This window comes from Lonchura striata, chromosome 21 (genome assembly GCF_050655825.1).
Source record: "Lonchura striata isolate lonStrDom1 chromosome 21, ASM5065582v1, whole genome shotgun sequence".
In the NCBI taxonomy this organism is placed as follows: domain Eukaryota; kingdom Metazoa; phylum Chordata; class Aves; order Passeriformes; family Estrildidae; genus Lonchura; species Lonchura striata.
In genome coordinates this window covers 6,997,927-7,018,308 of record NC_140723.1, presented here as the reverse complement: position 1 = coordinate 7,018,308, position 20,382 = coordinate 6,997,927, and the positions used below count along the sequence as shown (strand labels likewise).

General features: G+C 49.3%; 1 protein-coding gene across 5 annotated transcripts in view; it reads right to left on the bottom strand.

Moving 5' to 3' along the window:
* Positions 1-216: 216 nt before the first annotated feature.
* Positions 217-20,382, bottom strand: part of USP48 (ubiquitin specific peptidase 48) — a 31,140-nt gene continuing 10,974 nt past the window's right edge. For 2 of the 5 annotated variants that reach the window (XM_021537874.3, XM_021537876.3), the window contains 17 exons: positions 18,119-18,268; positions 15,606-15,806; positions 14,226-14,340; positions 13,960-14,090; positions 12,600-12,671; positions 9,705-9,829; positions 9,428-9,550; positions 7,526-7,587; positions 6,956-7,066; positions 6,226-6,356; positions 5,460-5,566; positions 3,550-3,654; positions 2,975-3,130; positions 2,703-2,828; positions 1,998-2,046; positions 1,867-1,893; positions 217-1,768 (listed from right to left, as the gene is read on the bottom strand). In XM_021537874.3, the coding sequence (XP_021393549.1) occupies positions 1,746-1,768; positions 1,867-1,893; positions 1,998-2,046; positions 2,703-2,828; positions 2,975-3,130; positions 3,550-3,654; positions 5,460-5,566; positions 6,226-6,356; positions 6,956-7,066; positions 7,526-7,587; positions 9,428-9,550; positions 9,705-9,829; positions 12,600-12,671; positions 13,960-14,090; positions 14,226-14,340; positions 15,606-15,806; positions 18,119-18,268 (1,814 nt within the window). In that variant the 3' untranslated portion in view covers positions 217-1,745. The remainder of the gene's footprint in view (positions 1,769-1,866; positions 1,894-1,997; positions 2,047-2,702; positions 2,829-2,974; positions 3,131-3,549; positions 3,655-5,459; positions 5,567-6,225; positions 6,357-6,955; positions 7,067-7,525; positions 7,588-9,427; positions 9,551-9,704; positions 9,830-12,599; positions 12,672-13,959; positions 14,091-14,225; positions 14,341-15,605; positions 15,807-18,118; positions 18,269-20,382) is intronic. The other 3 variants (XR_014949732.1, XR_014949731.1, XM_085558475.1) reach the window with 3 other exon arrangements.

The window sequence follows — 20,382 nt, the reverse complement described above, 5'->3', positions numbered from 1 at the left end:
CACCAAATGCTGCGCCCAAGCTCCATAAAATCCATCCCCTCTCTGTGCAAAGGAGGGAGAGGGGGGATTCCTGCTCCAGCAGGGTCCCTCTTGCTCCCACCCCACCACGCAGTGCCCGCGTTCCTTTTTGGGACAGCTCAGTGGGATTTATGGGATAATCACCTCCACCTTGCTCCAACACCCTTGGCCCACGTGTCTGCACTGTAACGAGGCTGCCACAGCTCAAATGACAACTTTAATCCGATAATATTTGCAAAGAACAGACAAAACAGGAACGGGGCCTTGGCTCACACCTTGTACCTGTGTCCTCCGTAGGATCCGGCGCTGCCGGAACCGCCACAGCCCCGGAACGCCCCACGGGATTCCTTCCAACAGTGTAAGCTCAAGGAAGAGACTTTTTTTATATATAACATTAAAAAAATTAACAGCAACTTGAAAAGATGGAATTTCCAAGGAATATGTACACAAGCGAGTGCTTCAGGTTGGGAAGAAAAGCCTCCTGTGGCTTTGGCATGGAATCTGCCATGTCTATACCTTGGGAAAGAATCCACGGGTCCAAACTGCCTCAAAATATCACTTTTTAGGAAATTTAGAGCTCCTCAAATGCTGCTGCTTAACCCCTAAGCCCAGCAGGGACAAGGGAGGAAGGCGCTGGGCAAAAAGCAGCTGGAATTCTTTGCATAAAACATGGGAAATCAAACACTGGAAATCAAAACAAGTGGGGTTTTGGGGATGGAATTTGTGGCCAACATCCTCTTCTTGCAACTCAAATTCCTGCAAACATTGAAAAAATAAAACTGCTGTGATCTCTGCATTGTATTTTTCCATGGAAACAAAGGAAAAGGTTGGAAAGGAAGAGGATCTCTAATAAAGAGATCCCTTGGCAGTGCCCAGTGTGGATCAGTCTGGAAGTGGGATACTATTTCCTGCTAAAAATTAATGGGGAGAAAGGTTTTCTGGGAGATGTTATAAAAAAAGAAAAAAAAAAATTAGTGCACTGCTGAAAAATGAAGAGAGAGGAGTAAGAAAACCTCTTCCCATGGGAAACATGGCACCCACCTGCACCCCCTCGCCAGCTCCGACTGCCCCGAGCCAGGAACACTCCCAGCAGCGCCAGACTGGAGGAAAATGTTCTCCAGAGTCATTAAAATATCCCAAACTTCTAAAAAAACCCACAGTTCCCAGAGCCCAGGTGGTTACTGGATTGTCCAAGGTGTGAAGTGACAGTGGAAGGACGCGGAGGGGGGGCCCAGCTTCCATTTTGGGTGAAGTAAATGAAGTTTTGTTGTCTGCAAGCGCCAGACATCGCTCACGAAGTCGCAATTCCTGTACTTCCATGCTGGACCGAAAGCGTAAGGGTGGATGAAAGACAGGATTACCCTAAAGAGTTACAGCAGAATGATCAGGATGCTCTGGATCCCCACCCCTCTGCGGCCGGGCTGGGGGACACACAGGGCCACCCCTCGTCCCACACACACCAACTGCTGCTCAACTTCCCAACCTTCCTGTTCTCTGTTAAATAAACCCGGGAACGTTGTCCTGAAGCAGGATGTCCTTCAGTGCAATCTGCTTTGACATAAGGCATTTGTTTTGTTTTTGTATTTTTTTTGGGGAGCAAACGTCTCACGATGGATTTTTGCCTTCTGGAAGAGTCAAAAAGTACTGTATCCACCTGTTTTTATTCTTTTAATGCCCTATCATGTGACAAATTCTCTTCCCTTCTAGTCGCTCCTCTTGGAAAACCATCAGTGGCCAAGTAAACCAGTCCCTGGGAAGGAAAGAGACCAGCAGCAGATGAGGAGGGAAATGGGATGGGGGTGGGATTCGTGTGAGGGGGTACAAAGGGGGAAAAACACCTGGACTCACCTTTAAATCCCTCTTCAGGCATACAAACTGGGATGGAAAGGGAAGGAAGGCATTAGAAGTGGCTCTGAGGATTCCCAGCTGGTGACAAGGAGGGTCACAATCCCCATTTCCCACCTTCCCAGCCCCCTCACCTTGCATGACATCGTCCATGGCCGCGTAATCCGCGATGGGCTCGTCAGCCTGCAAAGGGAGCAGGGAATAACCAGCACAGGCACCAGGAGCACAGCTCGTGGCTCTGCTCAGAGCAGGAGAGGAGCAGCTCTCCTGCCCCAACAACACTGGGAACTCCATGGAAGGACTCACTCCGCAATTGAGTCGTGTTTTGGGCTGCTACCCACAGAGCTCAGCAGCTGTATCAGCTACAAAGCACTCTTGGAAATAAATTAAAGGAAAAAAAAAAAAAAAAAAGAGGGTTTTCTCCTCCAAAACAAAGATAAAAAGGATTTACCTCCTCCAAAACAAATAAAATTGAAGATCCTCCTCCTCCAAAACAAAAATAATGAGGATTTCCCTCCCCTACAAAAATAATGAGGATTTTCCTCCCCTAACACACAAAAAAAATAGGGCTTTTCCTCCTCCAAAACAAAACAAAAGGATATTCCTCTTTCAAAACAAAAACAAAAAAAAAAGAAAAAAAAGAAAAAAAGGATTTTTCTCCTCCAGAAAAAAACCAACCAACCAAACAAAAAAAAACCCTCAAACATCCATGAATATTCCTCTTCTGAAACAAAAAAATATTAAGGATTCTCCTCCAAGGAGCTCCCCATTTCCACACACAAGGCCACTGGCTGCTCTGATCCCATCCCGTGGCGTTCCCGACTCCCTCCCGCCGGTACCTTGAGCAGGATGACGGACTCGGGGATGACCCCCAGGCTGCCCAGCGTGGCCGTGTCATCGCTCAGGATCTTCCCCTCCAGGGACAGGTTCTGGTCGAAGGGGGCCACGGAGAAGGCGTGCATGATCTGGGGGCACACGGACACCTCGTCCCTGCAGCTGCGGCACCTCCCGCCCCGGCACCCATCCCCAGCTCCTGGGGGAGCCAGACCCTTCCCCTGCGCCCCTCACTGTGTGTTTTCTCCCTCCTTCCTGGCAGGAGAGCTGGCCTCACCTGGATTTTCAGCTCTTTCAGGGTTTGGTTGGCCGACACAAGCAGCGCTTTCTCCCCCCGGACCTTCCGGTGCCGCGTGCTCCTCCTGATTCCCTGTTTTTGGTAAGTGATGTAGCTCTGGTGGGACAGCTTCTGGCGTTTCGTGCCACCGTTGGCCTGGAGATGAGGCAAAGAACAAGGAGGTGGAGTTGTTTGGGGATAAACACAACCTTCCCAGATCCCAGAGAGTGTTTTGGGCCAATTGGTCGGGTGAGGGAAGGAAGGAAGCGATGGAAAACCCCTTGGGAAGCCAATTGAAGCATGCAAGTGTGGAGATGACCAAAGGCTTTGCCTTCAAACCTCAGTTCCTAGTCCTAGTGCCAGTGTGGGGCAGATATCCACAAGCACATGAATCCCTGCCCACATTTAATCTCTCCAAACCCAGCACTGGTGTGGTTTGACCATTCAAATAGCAATTTAAGACACTTTTCTGCTGCCAGTGAGATGCAGAGGAGGAGGAGGGTAGTGATTCCATCATGCTGACTCAAGAGGATGATACAAAAATCAAGGAACCTGACAGGATTTTTCATCTCTACCTGGTTAAAATCAGGATCTTGCTCCCCCTCTGGCTTGTTTTCCTCCCTTTCCTCTTCAGCTTCCGAGCTGCTCACATTCAGCTCTGGAGCCGCGTCCTTCATTACCTGGAGTCATAAAAATCATTCTCCATAACCAACAGCAGCATCCACGTGGCCTGTCCCACCATGGCCAAGAGCTCCCGGGGACCTCCGGGTGCCACCTCCATCCAGAGAGCCCAGGAATAACCCTGGGAGCTGCTCCATGAGCTCGGCCAAGGCTCCTCCACCCTCCCCAGCTGTGTGGAACCTCAGTGGGATTCAGCTCAGGAATCCCCCTCTGTGGAATTGCAGGTGCTTCCTGGCCTCCTTTCCAGGCAAAGGAAAGTCTCCTGAGCCCCCAGCTGATTCCTTTCCCATCAGCTGGCTGATCCAAGTGTATTACAAAAGCCCCAACATGGAGAAAGTATTTTCCGTGAATTAAGACATTTATCCACCCCTGCAGCAGCCTGGCAGGGACACACAGCACCATTACTTATGGGGCTGGAGGTTGTAAGCAAATTAAATATAAATAAGTTAGACGAATACAAAAATAAAAAGGTTGTTCAGGCCAGTGAAAGTCACTCCAGGCACAGATTTGCCTGTTTCCCAGCTATGCTGTGACTGGAACTGGGCTTTGCAGGAGCCCAGGAGATGTGGATGCTGAGAGCTCTCTCCTCCATCAATGTATTTGCAATTAAGAATGCAATTCCAGCTCCCAAACATTCCCCATAGTCCTCTGAATTCCAGCACTGCCACCCTACAAGGATTTTATCTGGATGAGGCTTCCCTCTGCAGCATCATTCACCCCAAGGAAGAACCAGGTGGTGCAGAGGAAGGAGGAAAAGGGGTGAGGGGCTGGGAAACACTCCCTGATTTTGCAAAGCCAAAAGGATCACAGTGCTGACAGTGATCCTGGCCAGCATTCCTGCTGCTTCCCATCCTGCCAAGGCTGCCCTGTTACTGGGAGATCTCGTGGGCACGTTCTCACCCCCTTCTCTCCAGCTCCAGCTGCTCCATAAAGAATAGCTCCCTGTTTTTCTGCCAGCCCCACGTGTGAGCACAGTCCTGTCCAGTGCCAGAAAAATACAACACCCAACCCTCTTGTGCACCAGAGCCAAGAGGGATTCAGGCTCAAAGCCCGTGGCTGAGGGCTCCAGACGGTGCTGCGTGATCCACATCTCACATCCAAGGCAGGAACACATCCAGCCTCCAGCTTCCTGCAGTTCCCCAGGCTCCAGCGCCTCCCTGGGATTGGCAGGGAGGTGGAAATCAAGGAAAGGCAAAAAACCCCACCCCACACTCCAAAGGTGCAGAGATTGTCTTCATCTGAGCTTGCCCACCCTTGGCTCCCTTCTTAAGAGCACTAAGGAGGGGGGTTTACCAGAACCAGCTTTGGGTACTTGGAAAAGCAGTTCTAGAGCTGATCCTGACACTTAAGACCGGTAAAAACAAAATTCACAGCATCAGGGGATCCTGTGAACCATCTCCAAGCTCATTGTCTCACCAGCACTGAGGGGAAGAGCTCGTTTCTACCCAGGAATAAAAATGTCACTCGAGCAAGAAGAAAGGAAATGACAAATACTGGAGGGGGAGGAGAGCAGGTGGAGCCTGGGAACACAGCTAAGACAGAGAAAACAGCTGGGAGCATCCCTGAAAACACCAAGGATTTGGTCTGTCAAAAGGAAGCCTCAAAGAGACGGAATTTTCAGACCCAGAATGTCCCAGTTTGCTGGTTTTGCCAAAGCTGCCTGGAGCCGCAGAGCTGGGGATTGCTGCCCTCAGCACCATCAGGATCCCCACCAGTCCTGGGGGCACGGGAGCTGTGGCAGCCCCCTCGGGGCACTCCTGGGGCACCTGGAGCCTGGCTGAGCAGGGGTGGGGACAGTCCTTACCTTCTTGTTGTCCACCACTTTGTGGATGTAGATGGTGGCCTGCGTGTACTCGCGCAGGTCCCGCTGCTGCTGGCACAGGAGCCCTTCCCGGCATTCGGGGCACAGCTCTGGGCAAACACCAAGGGAAAAAACATTTCATTGCTCCAGCTCCTCAGAAGCCCCAGTGCAGGGCCCCTCACTGCTAACAGAGAGTGAAACACATTAAATCCCAGAGTAGTTTGGGCTGGAAGAGACCTTTAGGACCTCATCCACTCCCTGCCAGGGGCAGGGACACCTTCCACTACCCCAGATTGATACAGGACTTGGACACTTCCAGGGATGAGGCAGCCACAGCTTCTCTGGGCAACCTGTGCCAGGGCCTCCCCAGCTTCACAGTCAAGAATTTCTCTGCATTACCCCGTCTAACCCTGCCCTCTGGCAGTGGGAAGCCATTCCCTGTGTCCTCTCCCTCCAGGCCCTTGTCCCACGTCCCTCTGCAGCTCTCTTGGAGCCCCTTTATGCCCTGGAAGGGGCTCTGGAGCCTTCTCCAGACTGAACACCCCCAGCTCTCCCAGCCTAGCTCCAGAGCAGAGGGGCTCCAGCCCTCGCAGCACCTCCGTGGGCTCCTCTGGACTTGCTCCAGTGGCTCCACGTCCTTCCTGTGCTGAAGACTCCAGAGCTGGACATGGCATTGCAGGGGGGAACCTGCCAAGTTCTGTGCTCCCCAGTGACCCCCTCAGACTGAAGTTTCCAGCCCTGAGCCCTTCCCAGGAGCAGAGTCACTCACGGGGCTCGGAGGCGTAGCGGGCGCTCTCGGGGCCGGCCCCGGCTGCCTGCGTCCGGGTGATTTTGATGACGTGATCCACGACAAAGAGTTTTTGGATCCTCTCCCACTCGCTGGGCCATATCAGAGCTATACTGTGCAAAGGAACAGGCAGGTGCTTTATGACATTGGAAAAGCCAAGCCCTAAACTCTCAAAAAATCCCTCCCTCTTTGGCTTGTCGGTGTGCCAATGAAAGAAAAAACTGCAAAATCCGTCCAAAAGCCAGCTAGGCGGGAGGGCCTGTACACCCAGATAACAGCAGCCTGTGATTAGTGACACTGCTGTGCTCCCGTCGTGCCGGGGGAGGGATGGAGGAGGAAAGGAGTGGAAGATTTCCTACTTTTAGTGCTGCATCACTGCAGAAGCAAGGCTATGGAGCATGAAGTCCAGCCCTGCAGCCAGCACTCCGGGGGGGGAATGCTCACGGAAAGCAAATTGTAAAGAAGCAGAACGTTTCTGCATCCTGGCCAAATCCAGAGTGGTTATTGTCAGGAATGAACCAAGCTGAAGGAAGCTCTATTTTCCTGACCCAGCATCCTTGGCCAGTTTAAGTCTTGCCTTGAGGTGGCTCTGAGAAAGCCTTGGTGTTAATTTTGAGGGAAAGGATTACTCCTTATCTTGCTCAGCAGCAGGAGTATTCCTTTGGGAATATTCTCCCGGCAAAAGGAAAATGTGTGAAGGGAAGGAACTCACTGTTTGGAGTCTTCTTTGGTCATGGAAGCAAAGGTGAACATGAGCCCCCCGTGAGGACAGAGCAGGACACTGTTTGCTATGGAGGACACGGGGCTGCAGCGTGTCGGCCTCCTGCAAAAGGGAAGAGGTTTGGAAAGCTGGATCAGGTTGTCCCACCAAAACCCCCACAATTCTTCAGGAAGCCAGGAAGAAATCACAGGTGAGTATTTACACAAGGCATTCCAACAAGGAATAGGAACTACTAGTGATGAGGAAATCAGATTCCTCTGCGGTGCAGAATGACTCTGACCAGCAGAGATTTCCATCTCCAGCCCCAGCGGTGACCTCTGGGATACAGAGCTCCAGACAGATGAAAAAACTAATCAGGTTACCAGCTATTCTGACCATCTGGTTAACACGCAGCAAACAAGGAAATTCGGTGTCTTACGCTGTATTACAATTTATACAAGTCCTGCAAAAATCAGCTTAATTGTTTCCATGAGGCCACCGTGCTGGGAGTCAGAAGCAAAATATTATCTACAGCCCCCAAAATAAGAGATAAAAAGCACCAAAACCCTCCAGCCAAGTTACCTGACAAATTTCCTCCATTCTTCTACAAAGAACTGCGAAACAATATACAGCTCATCCGTCTCCTGGGGGAAAAGAGGAGGGAAAAGGATCTTTTTAATGAACCCAACAATGACTGTTCGGTTTTTCGGCAGCACTCTCTCCCTTCGAGACCTCAGTGCTGCTTTACCATGACAACTCCATCCAAGTGGGCTGTGAAAGCCAAGCAAAATAATTTGGGATCAGGTACTAAGCACTGCCATTGCTAATCTTGTGTTTATTACAAAGTTACTTGAGCTTTTGATCCAATTACTTTTAATTCCCAGCGGGAGAGGGCATTTCCCTGGAGCAGCCAGGACTCCCCAGCGCTGTTTCTCTTGCTGGGTACTCAGTGTTCAAAGCTGGTGAATCCCTCCCTCCCACAGGCATGGGGTGAGGCCACCCCAACATCTCTCAATTGCTTCCAACATCAAAATCCACAAGTTTTTCCTTTTGGCAGCAGCAGGGATACAAAACCACAGCCGTGCACCAAATGAGGCAGCGTTTTTGGGATAATCTGTGGGGTTTTTGTCCCAGTCTTCCTTTAAATTGTTTGCTCCTGGACAAGACACTATGGTAGTAATTTTAGCCCCCAGGAACTGGGTGATAAAATTATTTCCAAGCTCTTCTTTATCCTCACTCCTTTCCCAAAGACAGAATTAAGGGCTTGCTCCATCTTTCTGTAGGAAAACTCAGCACACCTGAGGAATATATATACACACAAACATATATACACAGTTCTTAATCTCCCTTAGTCTCTTGATTTCTGCTTCATTTCCTCCCCAAACCTCAACTTCTTTGGATCAGGAAAATGCCAAAGGCTTGAGGGGAATATCCTCAGCTCTCTTCTACGAGGCTCCCTTGGGAAATTAAAAGGGAAAGGAGGATAAAAAGGGAAAGAAGGATGTAACCCTGCTGGTGGAGACCCTTCAATGTCTGACTCACAGTGATGAGTTTCAGCTTTCTCCAGCTCCAAAAGCAAATCCAACCAGATACAACCTTAACCATCACTGGCAGGACCTAGAGCTCAGCATGAAAGGAAAACTCCTTTTAAACCATTTTGGGTCTCCTTGGTTCTGAGCCAAGGCTCTGTGCTGCCTCAGCTTTTATTCCCAACTGGAACAGCGAGGGATGGAGGCAGACACCTGCCAATGCACCTTGGCAGGATTGTAGAGCCAGCCATTAATCAGCACCACAAGACTCCCAGGAGGCAAGGACTGGAGCCAACAGCTCCTTCTGGGCACCTCAAACCCCCAAGAATTCCTGGAGATGCTGCTAGGAGAGAGTTTGCACAGCCACCACTGCTCTTAGGAGGGCTTCAGCATTTTGGGAAGCTCCCTGAGCTTTTGGGACACAGGACAATGCTGGAGCACACCTGAATTTTGCCCAAGCAGCAGCAAAAGGTGGTGGTGGGGCAGAGCTCAGGTGTGCTGCAGCACCCTCCTGCACGGGAAGGCTGGTGGGGAGCTGTGGGAAGTGGACGTGCTGTTTCCTCCTTCCAGGGAGGGATACAACCATGGAATTGTCAACATTGTCACTGTTATCTCCCTGACTGCTGGCCAGCCACAGCTCCCTTGGCACATCAGCCACTCCTGGGGCTCTGCAGGGCCTTGTGCCAGCAGGGCTAACCCAGGGACGTCACACCCCAGCACAGCACACGTGAGAGCTCTGGGGCACACACTGAGTGAATGGTTATGGAATGGTTTGGGATCTCCTGCCATGGGCAGGGACATCTTCCACTACCCCAGGCAGCTCCAAGCCCATCCAAGCTGGCCTTGGCCACTTCCAGATATGGGGCAGCCACAGCTTCTCCAGGCAGGAGTGATTAAAGCCAACAAAAACCTCTCCCAAGCCTGGCTGCATTCCCTGATCCCCCTCCTTCCCTACCTGAGGCCAGCTGCCCAGGCAAGGCCTGCATTTATCATAGAACAGGTTCTGGAGAGAAGTCTTCTGCTCGCTGGCCATCATCTTATGCAGAGCTTCATTTTCCTCCCCTTCACGCTCCAAAATCTGCAGGAAACAGTTAATTAAATCCCAGCTCCCATTCCCAGCTGCCACTAAAGGTGACTTTACTCTCCTCCATTGCACAGGGTTGTTTCAAAAAGGAAAACCAGAAATACAACCAGTATTTACAGTCAACAAAAGGGGAGTAGTTGGCAAATACCTTGCACTGGGAACAGCACTCTTTGTAATTTGGGAATTCAGGGGCTTTTGGAAAATATTGTTTGAGTTTCTCCCAGGCTTCCTTGGAAACCACCCTCCGCTCATTTTCAGAGATGCACAGGTCACCTGCAGGGAGAGAATCAAGGAAAGGCTTTGATCACAACATGCTCAGGGAATGTTTTGCAGCTCTTGATTGAAGAGATTACAAGGAACAAGCGTGGGGAAGAAATCCACACATTCATCAGCCAACACCACGTCAGCAAAAAACAGTAAAGTCACCTTCAACTCCTTCTTTGCTTCCTTTAGACAGATAATAATAATATTAATAATTATTTAATTTATAAAAATGCTCTTTATATTTCCAAGACCATGGCCTAAGCAGCTGATCAAACACAAGGAGGGATGTGGGGAAAAGCCAGAGGCCACAGGGCTGCTGTTTTGTGATCCTGGCTACCCACAGCTACTCCCCATGGTGACTCCATTTGCTGAGCTCCAGGATAACAATCCTGTGTCCCATGGAACCAGGTGCCTTCCACATCCTTGAAAACCCCAAACTCCCTCTGCAGATATACTTCCACATGCCCTAACCAAGCACCTGCAAATGTGGAAAGGGCAGATTTTGCACCCTAAATCTACTCTGGGGACTAACTGGATGTGAAGCATAATTTACCAGCTACCCCCTAGAACACTTTATTTATCCATCAGGATTATTTATCCTGATATAAGGATTATATATCCTGATGCTCAGGCAGCTCCAAGACCCCAACGAGGATTTCCAGGAGCCATTTGTGCCTGTTGTCTCAGGGGTGGAAGCAGGAGGCACACAGGCACTGGGACACCACGTGCACAAGAATGACACGTGCCGGCCGGATAAACAAGGCTTGGAAAAATGGGAAAAAGCTCTGGGATCTGACCAGCTGCCCACTCACAGGGCTGCTGATGGCCAAGGGGAAAACACAACCACATCTCCCTCAGAGACTGCAGCTGGGAAGTGCCTGTGCAGGGAGGAACACGGGGAGCAGCCGGATTTGGGAGTATCTGTGCCTCAGTGGGACTGCACCAGCAAGAGGCAAGAAAAACAGCAACTGTGGTGTCCAAGGGGCACAATCCCTTATTATCTGCTTTTCTATAGCCTGGAGAGCTGCAGAGAGAGGAGAGAAGAGGGAGAGAAACTCCTTCCTCCCCACCCTCCAGCAGCTCTTTAACATGACAAGCAGCTCCTCAGGCCCACAGACTCCCTCCAGCTGAGCCTGGAATTTGGCCAGCCCTGAAGAAGAAAAAATAGCAATGCTCCCCTCCTGCTTTTCCTCTAATAAACAAAGGTCAGGCCTCGGTGCAGCACTTGGCCACTTGAGCTTCATCCAACAAGGCCAAATGGCTCCGGAGGCTGGCCCAGGATGCTGCCCAGAGTCAGCAAGGATGGGGAAAAAAAGGAGCTTGTACAAATAAGTGCCTTGGCACCACATGATTAATGAAAACAGATTAATACAGTGAGTGAAAGAGGTGGAAAAATCAGCAGGGCACAAGTGTTTTACCATCTGGAAGATGAACCCAACCACTGCTGACCCTGCTTCCCACTCCCACCATCCAGGGACATGTTTTGGGCACGGACATCAAAGAAGGCTTAACTTGGTATCTGGAAAAAATTCCCTGGGAATTCAGGCAGCTACTGGAGAGTGAGGAATTGCAGCAGGGATGCAAAAGGAGCTGTGGAGGGAACGCCCGGGTGGCATTCCTGGAGGCCAGCCAGCCCTCCCAGATCCAGCACTGCCTTTTCCAGAGCCTACCATGGAGGCAGGAACCTCCTCCAGCACAAAATTAAGGCCGTAGGAACAAGACTACAGATTTGCTGATCCACTCCAGAGGGAGTTTTTCAAGGTGGAAAGCTTGTTTCCCATGAGTAATCAGAGGTTAACTCAAGACAACAAAACCTTCCCTGCCAGCAGCCCCCTTATTTAGTATTATTTATTCTGCTATGACCCCAAGTCACAGATCAACCAGCAATTTAACACCATACATTTTCCAAAGGCCTATTGGCCTATTTTTCATTGTGTCTGGCTCCCTAAATGTTCCATCCCCACGCTCCATGCTTTTATTGAACAGCAGCAGCCTCGAGGCAATGGGAAATGCAGCGGTTTCAAGGCACTGAGTAACAGCTAAAATCGTGACAAAGTGCTTAAACACTCTGCTTGAAAATGACATTTCTCAAGTCTTACTCCACGTTCCTGACTAGCCCTGATGACAGAAGGTTGTGTGGCTAATTTATGTCATTTTTCCTTCTGTTTGAGGTAAGATGGAACCTCCCCACAAACTGATGCCTACAAAGAGAAGCTTAAGTAAAACTGGGTTTTATGGCTGGGAACACAAGCTTTATAAAGTGAGATTAAAACAACAGGGTAGCCAAGGAGGCAGCTAATGAGGCATCACTTTCAAAACAACTGACACAAGGTCAAAACCTTACGTAAACAGACACCAAAGCACAGCAGGTTGGGAAATCGATATCCAGGAGTGGTCCTGGCCCAGGTGCTGGGCGAGTGCTCCTGTTTTAATGCAAACCAGGATATTAAACAGATACTCCCAGCTCCCACCTGGACTGATTTACATCACCTCTTCCTCTCTTACTGCTTTTAGAGCTTCCAAATGGCTGCAGAGCTTTGGTGCTGCCCATGCAAGGACGGGAAGCTCAGCATCTGACAGCTCTGCTTGGCCGAGTCCTTACAGAGTCTGCCTGCAAGGAAAACTTTTGAGTGCAAGAAACACCAGGAAAATTAGAATTAAGCACACTTCAGCAGCGACTCCTCAAGCTGGCTACAGTTGGAGCAAAGGCTACAAGGTTAATGTGTGCAGCAGTGGGCAACAACTGAGATATTCAGCTCCATCCCCCGGAGAGACTCACCATGTGGGCAAACGATGTCTTCATTAAAATTTAACTCCTCTTCCTCCTCCCTCTTCTCTTCATTTGATTCATCTAATTAAAAAAAATAATAATACAAGAGGATTGCACAGAGCTCCTCTCCCAAGTGAAAAAAATCTTACAGGGAAAGGAGCACGGTCACCTTTTAAATTACAGCAAACCCCCTCACCCAAGGGAAAATTTGGAAGGAAATTCGTTATTCTCCGATATTTTGGCCTCTGGGCAGGCGGGATTACAGCCCCCAGGTCACGTAGGAGGGCTTTGAAGTGCATGGAGCACAAGCCAGGCCTTTGTGAGATTACAAAGGATGCATTTGTTAGGGCTGGAACACCACAGGGGTTCCCTGCTCGTAGACATCCCCGAGTTTAACCTAAACACAAGGCTAGGTAAAAGCAAAAGGAGCAGAATTCCTGGCAAAATTCCTAATCTAAACCAGATGCTGCCTGATAAACTGAGGGGGAGCCTGCCAGGGGGCTGACAAGCCCTACATCAATCTCTAAATTAGTTAAAGTCAAGCGTTGGCCACTGAATGGAGCATCATCAAGACAATGATGTGTCAGCAAGAGCCTCTAACGAGCTGCCTAATGAGCAACTTGGCTTGTGAGTAATTCAGAGGCACTACTGGGAGTTGCAACCTGTTGTGAATCAAAGTCACCCCGGAGGAAGGAGGAGTGGTAACTCAGAAATACCCTTTTCTTCATGAGTACTCCTCCTTACCAGGGGGGCTGAGGTGCCCTCCAGCCCAAGATCAATGCCCTGAGCCATCATTCCCACTTCCATTCCAACAAGCTTCTTACCCAGTTCAAAGAAGCTCGAGAAAAATATGATTTTCAAACATTTAAAAAGCAGAAGGCAAATAAAACCTTCATCCATTCTCATGATATGGGCACAGAATGGAGTGCAATTCATGAATTTTGTTCCTAGGCTGTGTTTTCCCAGTGCTGCTACATCAGCTGTGCTGTTTTATCCCTCAACCTTCACAATAAACATCATCATCATCCCTTCCCCAAGGTAATTTTCACGTTTTTTCCCTCATTCAGAGAAAAGTGGATAAAAAGATCATGTGTCCGGGGTGGTAATTTCACATAGCTTTGTAAAACCACTTATCACCTCATCTCCCTCTCCTGTATGAAGATCACCCCGCAGTTTTCAAGCTTAGCAAAGAAAAAGCTCCTTAAATGAAGGCTTTTTTTTATTCGATTTATTATCCTTTCCTCCCTACTCATACAAGGGGAACAAAACAGCTACAGAAACCCCTGACGTGTTTTTTGTTAGGAAGGATCAGGCAGAGCTGGTGGGTCTCTATAGCAGCAGAAATTAGGAGGAAATCAGGAGTAAATACCTTTGTTTTGTGCATTTCCATTCATTTTTCCATTACTGTGCTCTGCATCTTCATCTTGCTCGTTTAATTGCTCCAGAGCCAGCTGACGCCAGCTCCTCAAGGATGCTTTTCCAACCCAAAACCCGTCGTTCCTGCAGGGAGAGAGACACCACTGGTACCCCAAAATCACAGCTCCCTTCTTCAGAGCCTAAACAGGCAAACCTTTAGGAAAAAGCTGTTTAAGCACTTCTGAAAAGGATCTTTGACAGAATTTGGGACTTCCATACCCCTTGACTGTCATCTTCAGCAGGTTGGTCACGGTTTTGTAGTCCTCGTTCAGCTGGTTCTTCAGCCGCAGGATTCGACACCTTTCCACCACACAGTCCTTGCAAAGTGCTTTCACTGGGGTAGGGGGGAAAGAAACAGGTTTTTACACTATTTATTTCATCATTTATTGCACAGCTAGTTTCCTGCTGGTTTGAAGGCCCTCAGATAGGTGTGTAGCAAGTATCCTGCCTCAGGATGGGTGATTTCATGTGTAATTGAGGAAATCCTGGGGGTTACAGTCACATCAGGCCACGTTTGAAGTTTAAAAAAGCATAAAATACTTCAAATGAGCTGTGATCTGTTCCACTGCTTCACAGGTCTGCTCTCACAGCTCCTGGTATCCACAGCCTGCAGTCACAGTGAGCCAGGGCAGCCCAGCACCCAGCCACAGCAGGCAGGAAATGCCAGGAAAACAAACACCTGTATTGTGGCACTTTGCCAGTCCAACCCAGAAAATCCACCCTCTTGCAAGGCTGCTCTGGACCAAGGGAGTGGAAATCCTCTAGCTGGGTGTGTATTTAGATCTGCATCCTGGAGCAAGAGGAGAAGGGAAGCAGAGTGTCCATCCATCCTTTTACCCATCCCTCCCTCCCTGCCAGCCATACTCAACCCATAACCCTTGAGGCAATCTTCCACTTGACTAATAAACCTTGCCCTGTTTTTCCCCACAAAGGCTGCCTGCGTCACAAGCAGTTTCTTCCCTACAAGCTCCCAGTAGGAGCTGAGCTAATTTGGTCTCAGTGGGAGTTACTGAGCAACTTCCTAAAAGGAATGAAACCTGGGGCTTGATGAAGGGATGTCCAATGTCTGGAGGGGCTGGGCTGACCCTGAAAAGAAGAATGTGTGGTAGGTGCTTCAACAGGAGCAGGCTAACAGGTAAGTGCCTCCTTGGATGAGGTGACAGACAGGAAGGGATATTTTTGGCCTGAATACTCCATGAAACCCAGCCCACACAGGAGCTCTGGGTGCTGCAGGCACAGAAAATAATTGTCAAGAGTTTGGAGTGTTGCATGTGCAAGTTTTATTTTCTAGAATCGCCTTCAAACCTTACAAAATTATTTTTTCTAAGCCAAGTGCCCCATTCCTCCACAGCAATTCCGCCAGGAACAGCCCTTCCCTGAGCAGAGCCCAGGGCCACAGCAGACCCTGTGATCACCCTAAATGGGTTTGGGAAATGGTAACAGAATTAAGTGATATTAAAAAAAATCCCCAAAAATAAGGCAGCACTAAAGCCATGCACTGAAATAAAGTTATGATGGTAACTGATAGCTCAAATCAGGTCTGGGAGCAGAACAAGGCTCCAAAGCACATGCCAGGAGGTGACTGGGAGAGAATGTTACCGTTGAGCCGGGGCCCTCCTCCGTATCTCCGGTAGAAGAAGTCGGCCACGTATTCCGATATCCTCTTCATCAGGGAAATTTTATCAGGATGGAGTTTGCCATGGGAGCACAGGCAGGCTGTGTTATCAATAGGTTTGGGAGGAGTGGACTCATCCAGCCACTTCTGCAGCCATTCCAGAGAGATGAAATCATAGGGGGAACCTGGGAAGGGAGAAACCACAAAGAGAAACGAGACCATACATGTCAGCTCCAACACCAGGTGGTTATTTTATAATTACTCTTAAAAATTAACAGGCAGTCACTGTTGATTAAATCACCGAGGTACAAGTTTTCAAAGGTCTGATCCAGCTACTCCCACCCCATTCTGATCTCAGTGTCACAGATTTGGAAGACAGGAGCTACGTGAGATTAAGATGTGCAGATCACTTTGGATTCAGCAATCAATATGCAACAGCTCCAAGGAGGAATGAGTGCTTTCAAACCTTTTGGGGATTACTGGAGAGCAGTCGAGGAAAGGGGAGGGTTTTCCTACCATCCATCAAGGGACTGATATAATATTTAAATACTGATCATACATTACAGGCTTTTTCTACAACAGGGAGAGTTCACTGGGGTAATTTGAAAATTAAAGGCAACAACAGCAGAGATTAAATCAGTGTTCCCCGTGTTCTTTCAGCACACAAATTTTCATTGCCTCTTACAACTTTAGGTGAGAAAATACTAAAATTTACAGGGCAAATGGAAACTTGCTTAGACTTTTTGCTGAAGCAGTGCAGCAGGCTTGCCCTTGTTTGCTGGAAAAAAAAATACAAAGCCAAGGTTCAGGAGCATGTCAGTGCTTGTATGAGCAGGTTGGGGTGAAACCCCTGTATCTCAATATTGAGGCACAGTATCACTACACAACTCTTCAGTGGATGACTGGGAAATTAGGACAAAATTAGGAAGAATTCAAACCCATTCTGTGCTGCCACGAGGGCAGCTCTGAAACCGTGGGGAAATGCACCCATTGGTGACATTTATAACTGCGCACAAATCCTTTATGTTTCCTAGGAGGGAGCAACAGAGAAGCAAGAGGAAAATATGGAAGACAGGAAAACACTGTGTCTCCAGCTTGCACTGGAGCTCTGAGAAGCCTCTTTTCCTCCACAGCCTCAATCCATGGTGTTTTCATCTTATGCAATGCCCTCCGCAGCCGTGACCTCCAGAGAATTGCATCGCTGTCAGAACTGGTTTGCTAGTCTGGGATGAAACTGCCTCCCCCAGAAAGGAGGGTTTTTCTGGGGCAGGCTCCACAAAGCTGGCAGGAAACGTGTCTGCACAGCTGCAGAGAGAGCCCCAAGCTCCACAGAGAAAGGACCCGGAGCAGTGCTGGAATGATGCTGCCTCTAGCTGCGCTATGCCCATGATGTGCCAGCAGCAGGCAGAGGGTGCCTCAGGGCAAAGTTTCAGGTCCTGTCATCTCTAAACTGGGGCAGAAGAGCTTCACCTGCACTTGTAAAAATCATATATTTTGAGATTTATTCCTCTGTCACATCAGAACTGCTGAGAGCAAGCTCTTCTGTTCCTGCTGAGGAAAAGCACACTGCAACTGTGCTGCTGCTCCATTTCACGGGTGACTCAGGGCAGGTTCATCCCTCCAGCACAACTCTGATCTCACAGTGACATCTGAGTGCTGCTCAGGCTTCTGAGGAGCTGTGACACCTTCCTGCTGCAGAGTTAAGCACCTGAATTCCCAAACTGCAGAGGCAGATGTTTACAGGAACAGGAGTTTGTTGTTGGGCTACTCCAATCTCATGGTGGACTCTGAGCATCCAATAATAAAAGCCGAACAGTGAATTCTCTTACAGGCCACACAATTAAACCCACTTTTAAGTCTTCAATTGTAATTATCCTGCAGTTTTTAGGAGAGGCACGTAGTGAATACAAACTCCCAGGGCTGGATGGATAGAGCAAGTTTTGTGGGAGATGGGAGAGAAAAACAAGGCGGGAAATAAAACTCAGTGTGCTGAGGCAACAAGACACAAGAAGGAGTCTCCCTACAAAACCGAGACACGGAGCAGAGAAGCACTGGCAGGGATGGATCCAGTAATTTTCTGCTGGAGGTCAGGCATTCTCTTAGCCTGTTACCTGCTGATGAATCGGGCTCACCAGCTCCCAAACCTGCTGTGAGCTGGCAATTTGGGAGCAGGCAGTTATTCCGCCTCGATGATCCTAACGAGCTGAGCTGCTCACCAGGCAGAAGAAAAGAGTCACAAAGCATGAGGCTGACGATGGGGAAGGAGCAGGAGGGAATTAGCAATGCCAGAGGCCATGAGAATGAGCAAAGAAAGGAGAAAAATAGGTTAAGGCAGGAAAAGAAGCAAGGGAAAACAAATGTAAGCATGCATGAAGCTCTCCCTTTGCAGAGGGCTGTGGGAATGCCTTCCAGCAAGGCCACGGGAGTTGGGAGTTAGTCACAAATCATTCCTAAGCTTAACAGCTCTACTACAGCAATACTCCAATGTCTTACAGACCAGCTTCGGCGGGTAACCTTTGGTAGAGCTCCTTCACCTCCTCGTGCTTGATTTTGCCTCTGGCCACGCTCTGTTTGCGCATCTCGGCCATCTCGTTGCACCACTCCTCAAACTTACAGTTATCCCGCTCTACCAGCTCCTGCAGAAAAGCTGGGAAAGAAAAAAAAAACCAGGAATTGAAGGGAAAATGCCAGCTATGTTAATTACCATGGGTTATCTGGGGACAACAAACCTAAAAATTCCCTCCCGCAGCATTGCTGGGCGAGGTCTTTCCCCAAGCCAAGCACGTGGACGTTGCTCTCTCTGATACTGACGGTTGCAGATGATTGCACCCAAGAAAATAATTTACTTGGGGTTGGTTGCAATCTTAAGTGCAGCTCCTCTGTCCTTCCTCAACATTCCCGGGGGGAAACAAAAGCTTTTCACCCTCTGGATACACCTGAAGCCTGTCAGGACCTGCAATCCAGCATCTTGCAAACCCAAGGGCAAAGAGCCCTCAGGAGATGGGAGATTAGCCAGGGCAGATCAACAGAAAGGTGAAGGAAATCGGGATTTTTGCTGCCACTGATGGAAAAACCCCAAACAAACAAAACCTCAGCAGGGAAAAAAGAAGATAAACCACTTCCCTCAGAGGGTTGGTGCGAGGGAGCAGGGGGGAAGCTTTGCTTATCTGAGGCCTTTTCCTATTTAGAATTATTTTGAAGAGCAAAAATATCTGCAAAAAGGTTAATTCTTGACCAAAATATCCACCTTGGGAGAATATCCAGTATCACAAAATAAGCAGCCTGACCTCCTTGAGAACAGAGCCAAGTTACGTCTCTCCACTGTCCCGGAAAAGCCGCTTTTTAACAGCATCAAAGCAAAATGCCTCAAATTTACAGTTCCATGAAACCTCCCCACAACCACAGAGCTCGACTGCTGCCCTTCACTCCCCGTTCCCTGGCAGGATTCCACGGGAAACAAAGGCAACCGCGGGGCTGTGCAGGAATTTGGAGCTGGGTGGGGAGGTTTTTGTTGAGTTATTGTTTTGGGCAGAGGGGTAGGAGGAAAGGGAGAGCAAGAAAGCTCAGGAAACAGGCTGAAAATACAAATCCAGGCAGGAATTAGTGCTAATTCCTGAAGTTTTATGTCTTGGAGGGTGTATTTTAAACAGGGGGGGCTTGGAAAAGGTTTGGGGTGTTATTAGGGGGAATAAAGTATATGATTTACCCCCCTCTGCAGAGATCCAAAGGGACCTGCCACCTCTGCTGTCCCCACTCCACAGAAAATGAGGGAAGGGGGAACACACCTCAGCACCAGGGGCCTAATTAGTATTTCTAATCAAGGAGCAGCCGAACAGGATACATTAAACCCACAGGCAAAGCCCACAGGGAGTTCTGGCACCCCCAGAATTCTAAAGCACAACACGAAGGCACTTGGCCCAAATTCCCCCTGGGGGCTCGGAGCCTCTTTATTTTCATGTCATTCATTCCTGACGTGGCAAAGCTGAAGCAGTTGCAGAGGGAACCTGACATCTGTCAGGATTATTCACCTCTTCGTGCATGCTGGTGACATTTAACCACACTGCTCTCTCTCCTGCACCTTTAGAATCCCAGCAGGATGATCTCCTCCTGACCCCAGCTTGGCCAGGTGGGTAAGAAAGCAATGTCTGAGTGGGCACATGGAGGGATGAGCAGATTAATGTTATTCAAGTGCTGGGAAAACCCAGGAGTTTCACTGGTCAAGACATCAAGGTGCCAGACAGCACCTTTGGGGCTCATGGCAAACAGTCAAAAATCATGGAATCCTGGAGTGGGTTGGGAAGGACCTTGAAGATCATTTTTTTTCACCCAGAGACACCTTCCACTAACCCCCAGTTGCTCCAAGCCCCATCCAACCTGGCCTTGGACACTTCCAGGGATGAGGCAGCCACAGCTTGTCTGGGCAAACTGTGCCAGGGCCTCACCACCCTCACAGCCAGGAATTCCTTCCCAATATCCCATCTGACCCTGCCCTCTGGCAGTGGGAAGCCATTCCCCCTTGTCCTGGCAATCTATCTCTTGTCCCAGTTCCCTTTCCAGCTCTCTTGGAGCCCCTTTAGGCACTGGAAAGGGCTCTTAGATCTCCCTAAGGTCTTCTCCAGCTCTCCCAGCCTGGAACCAGAGCAGAGCTAGCCCTAAATGGGGCTTCAAGCAAAATTCCACCTCCTGGCCCACCTGGATGAGCAGGATCCCCAGAGGACTCACCTGGCACCTGGACTGTGAGGGATGGCTGAGCAGGGCCCA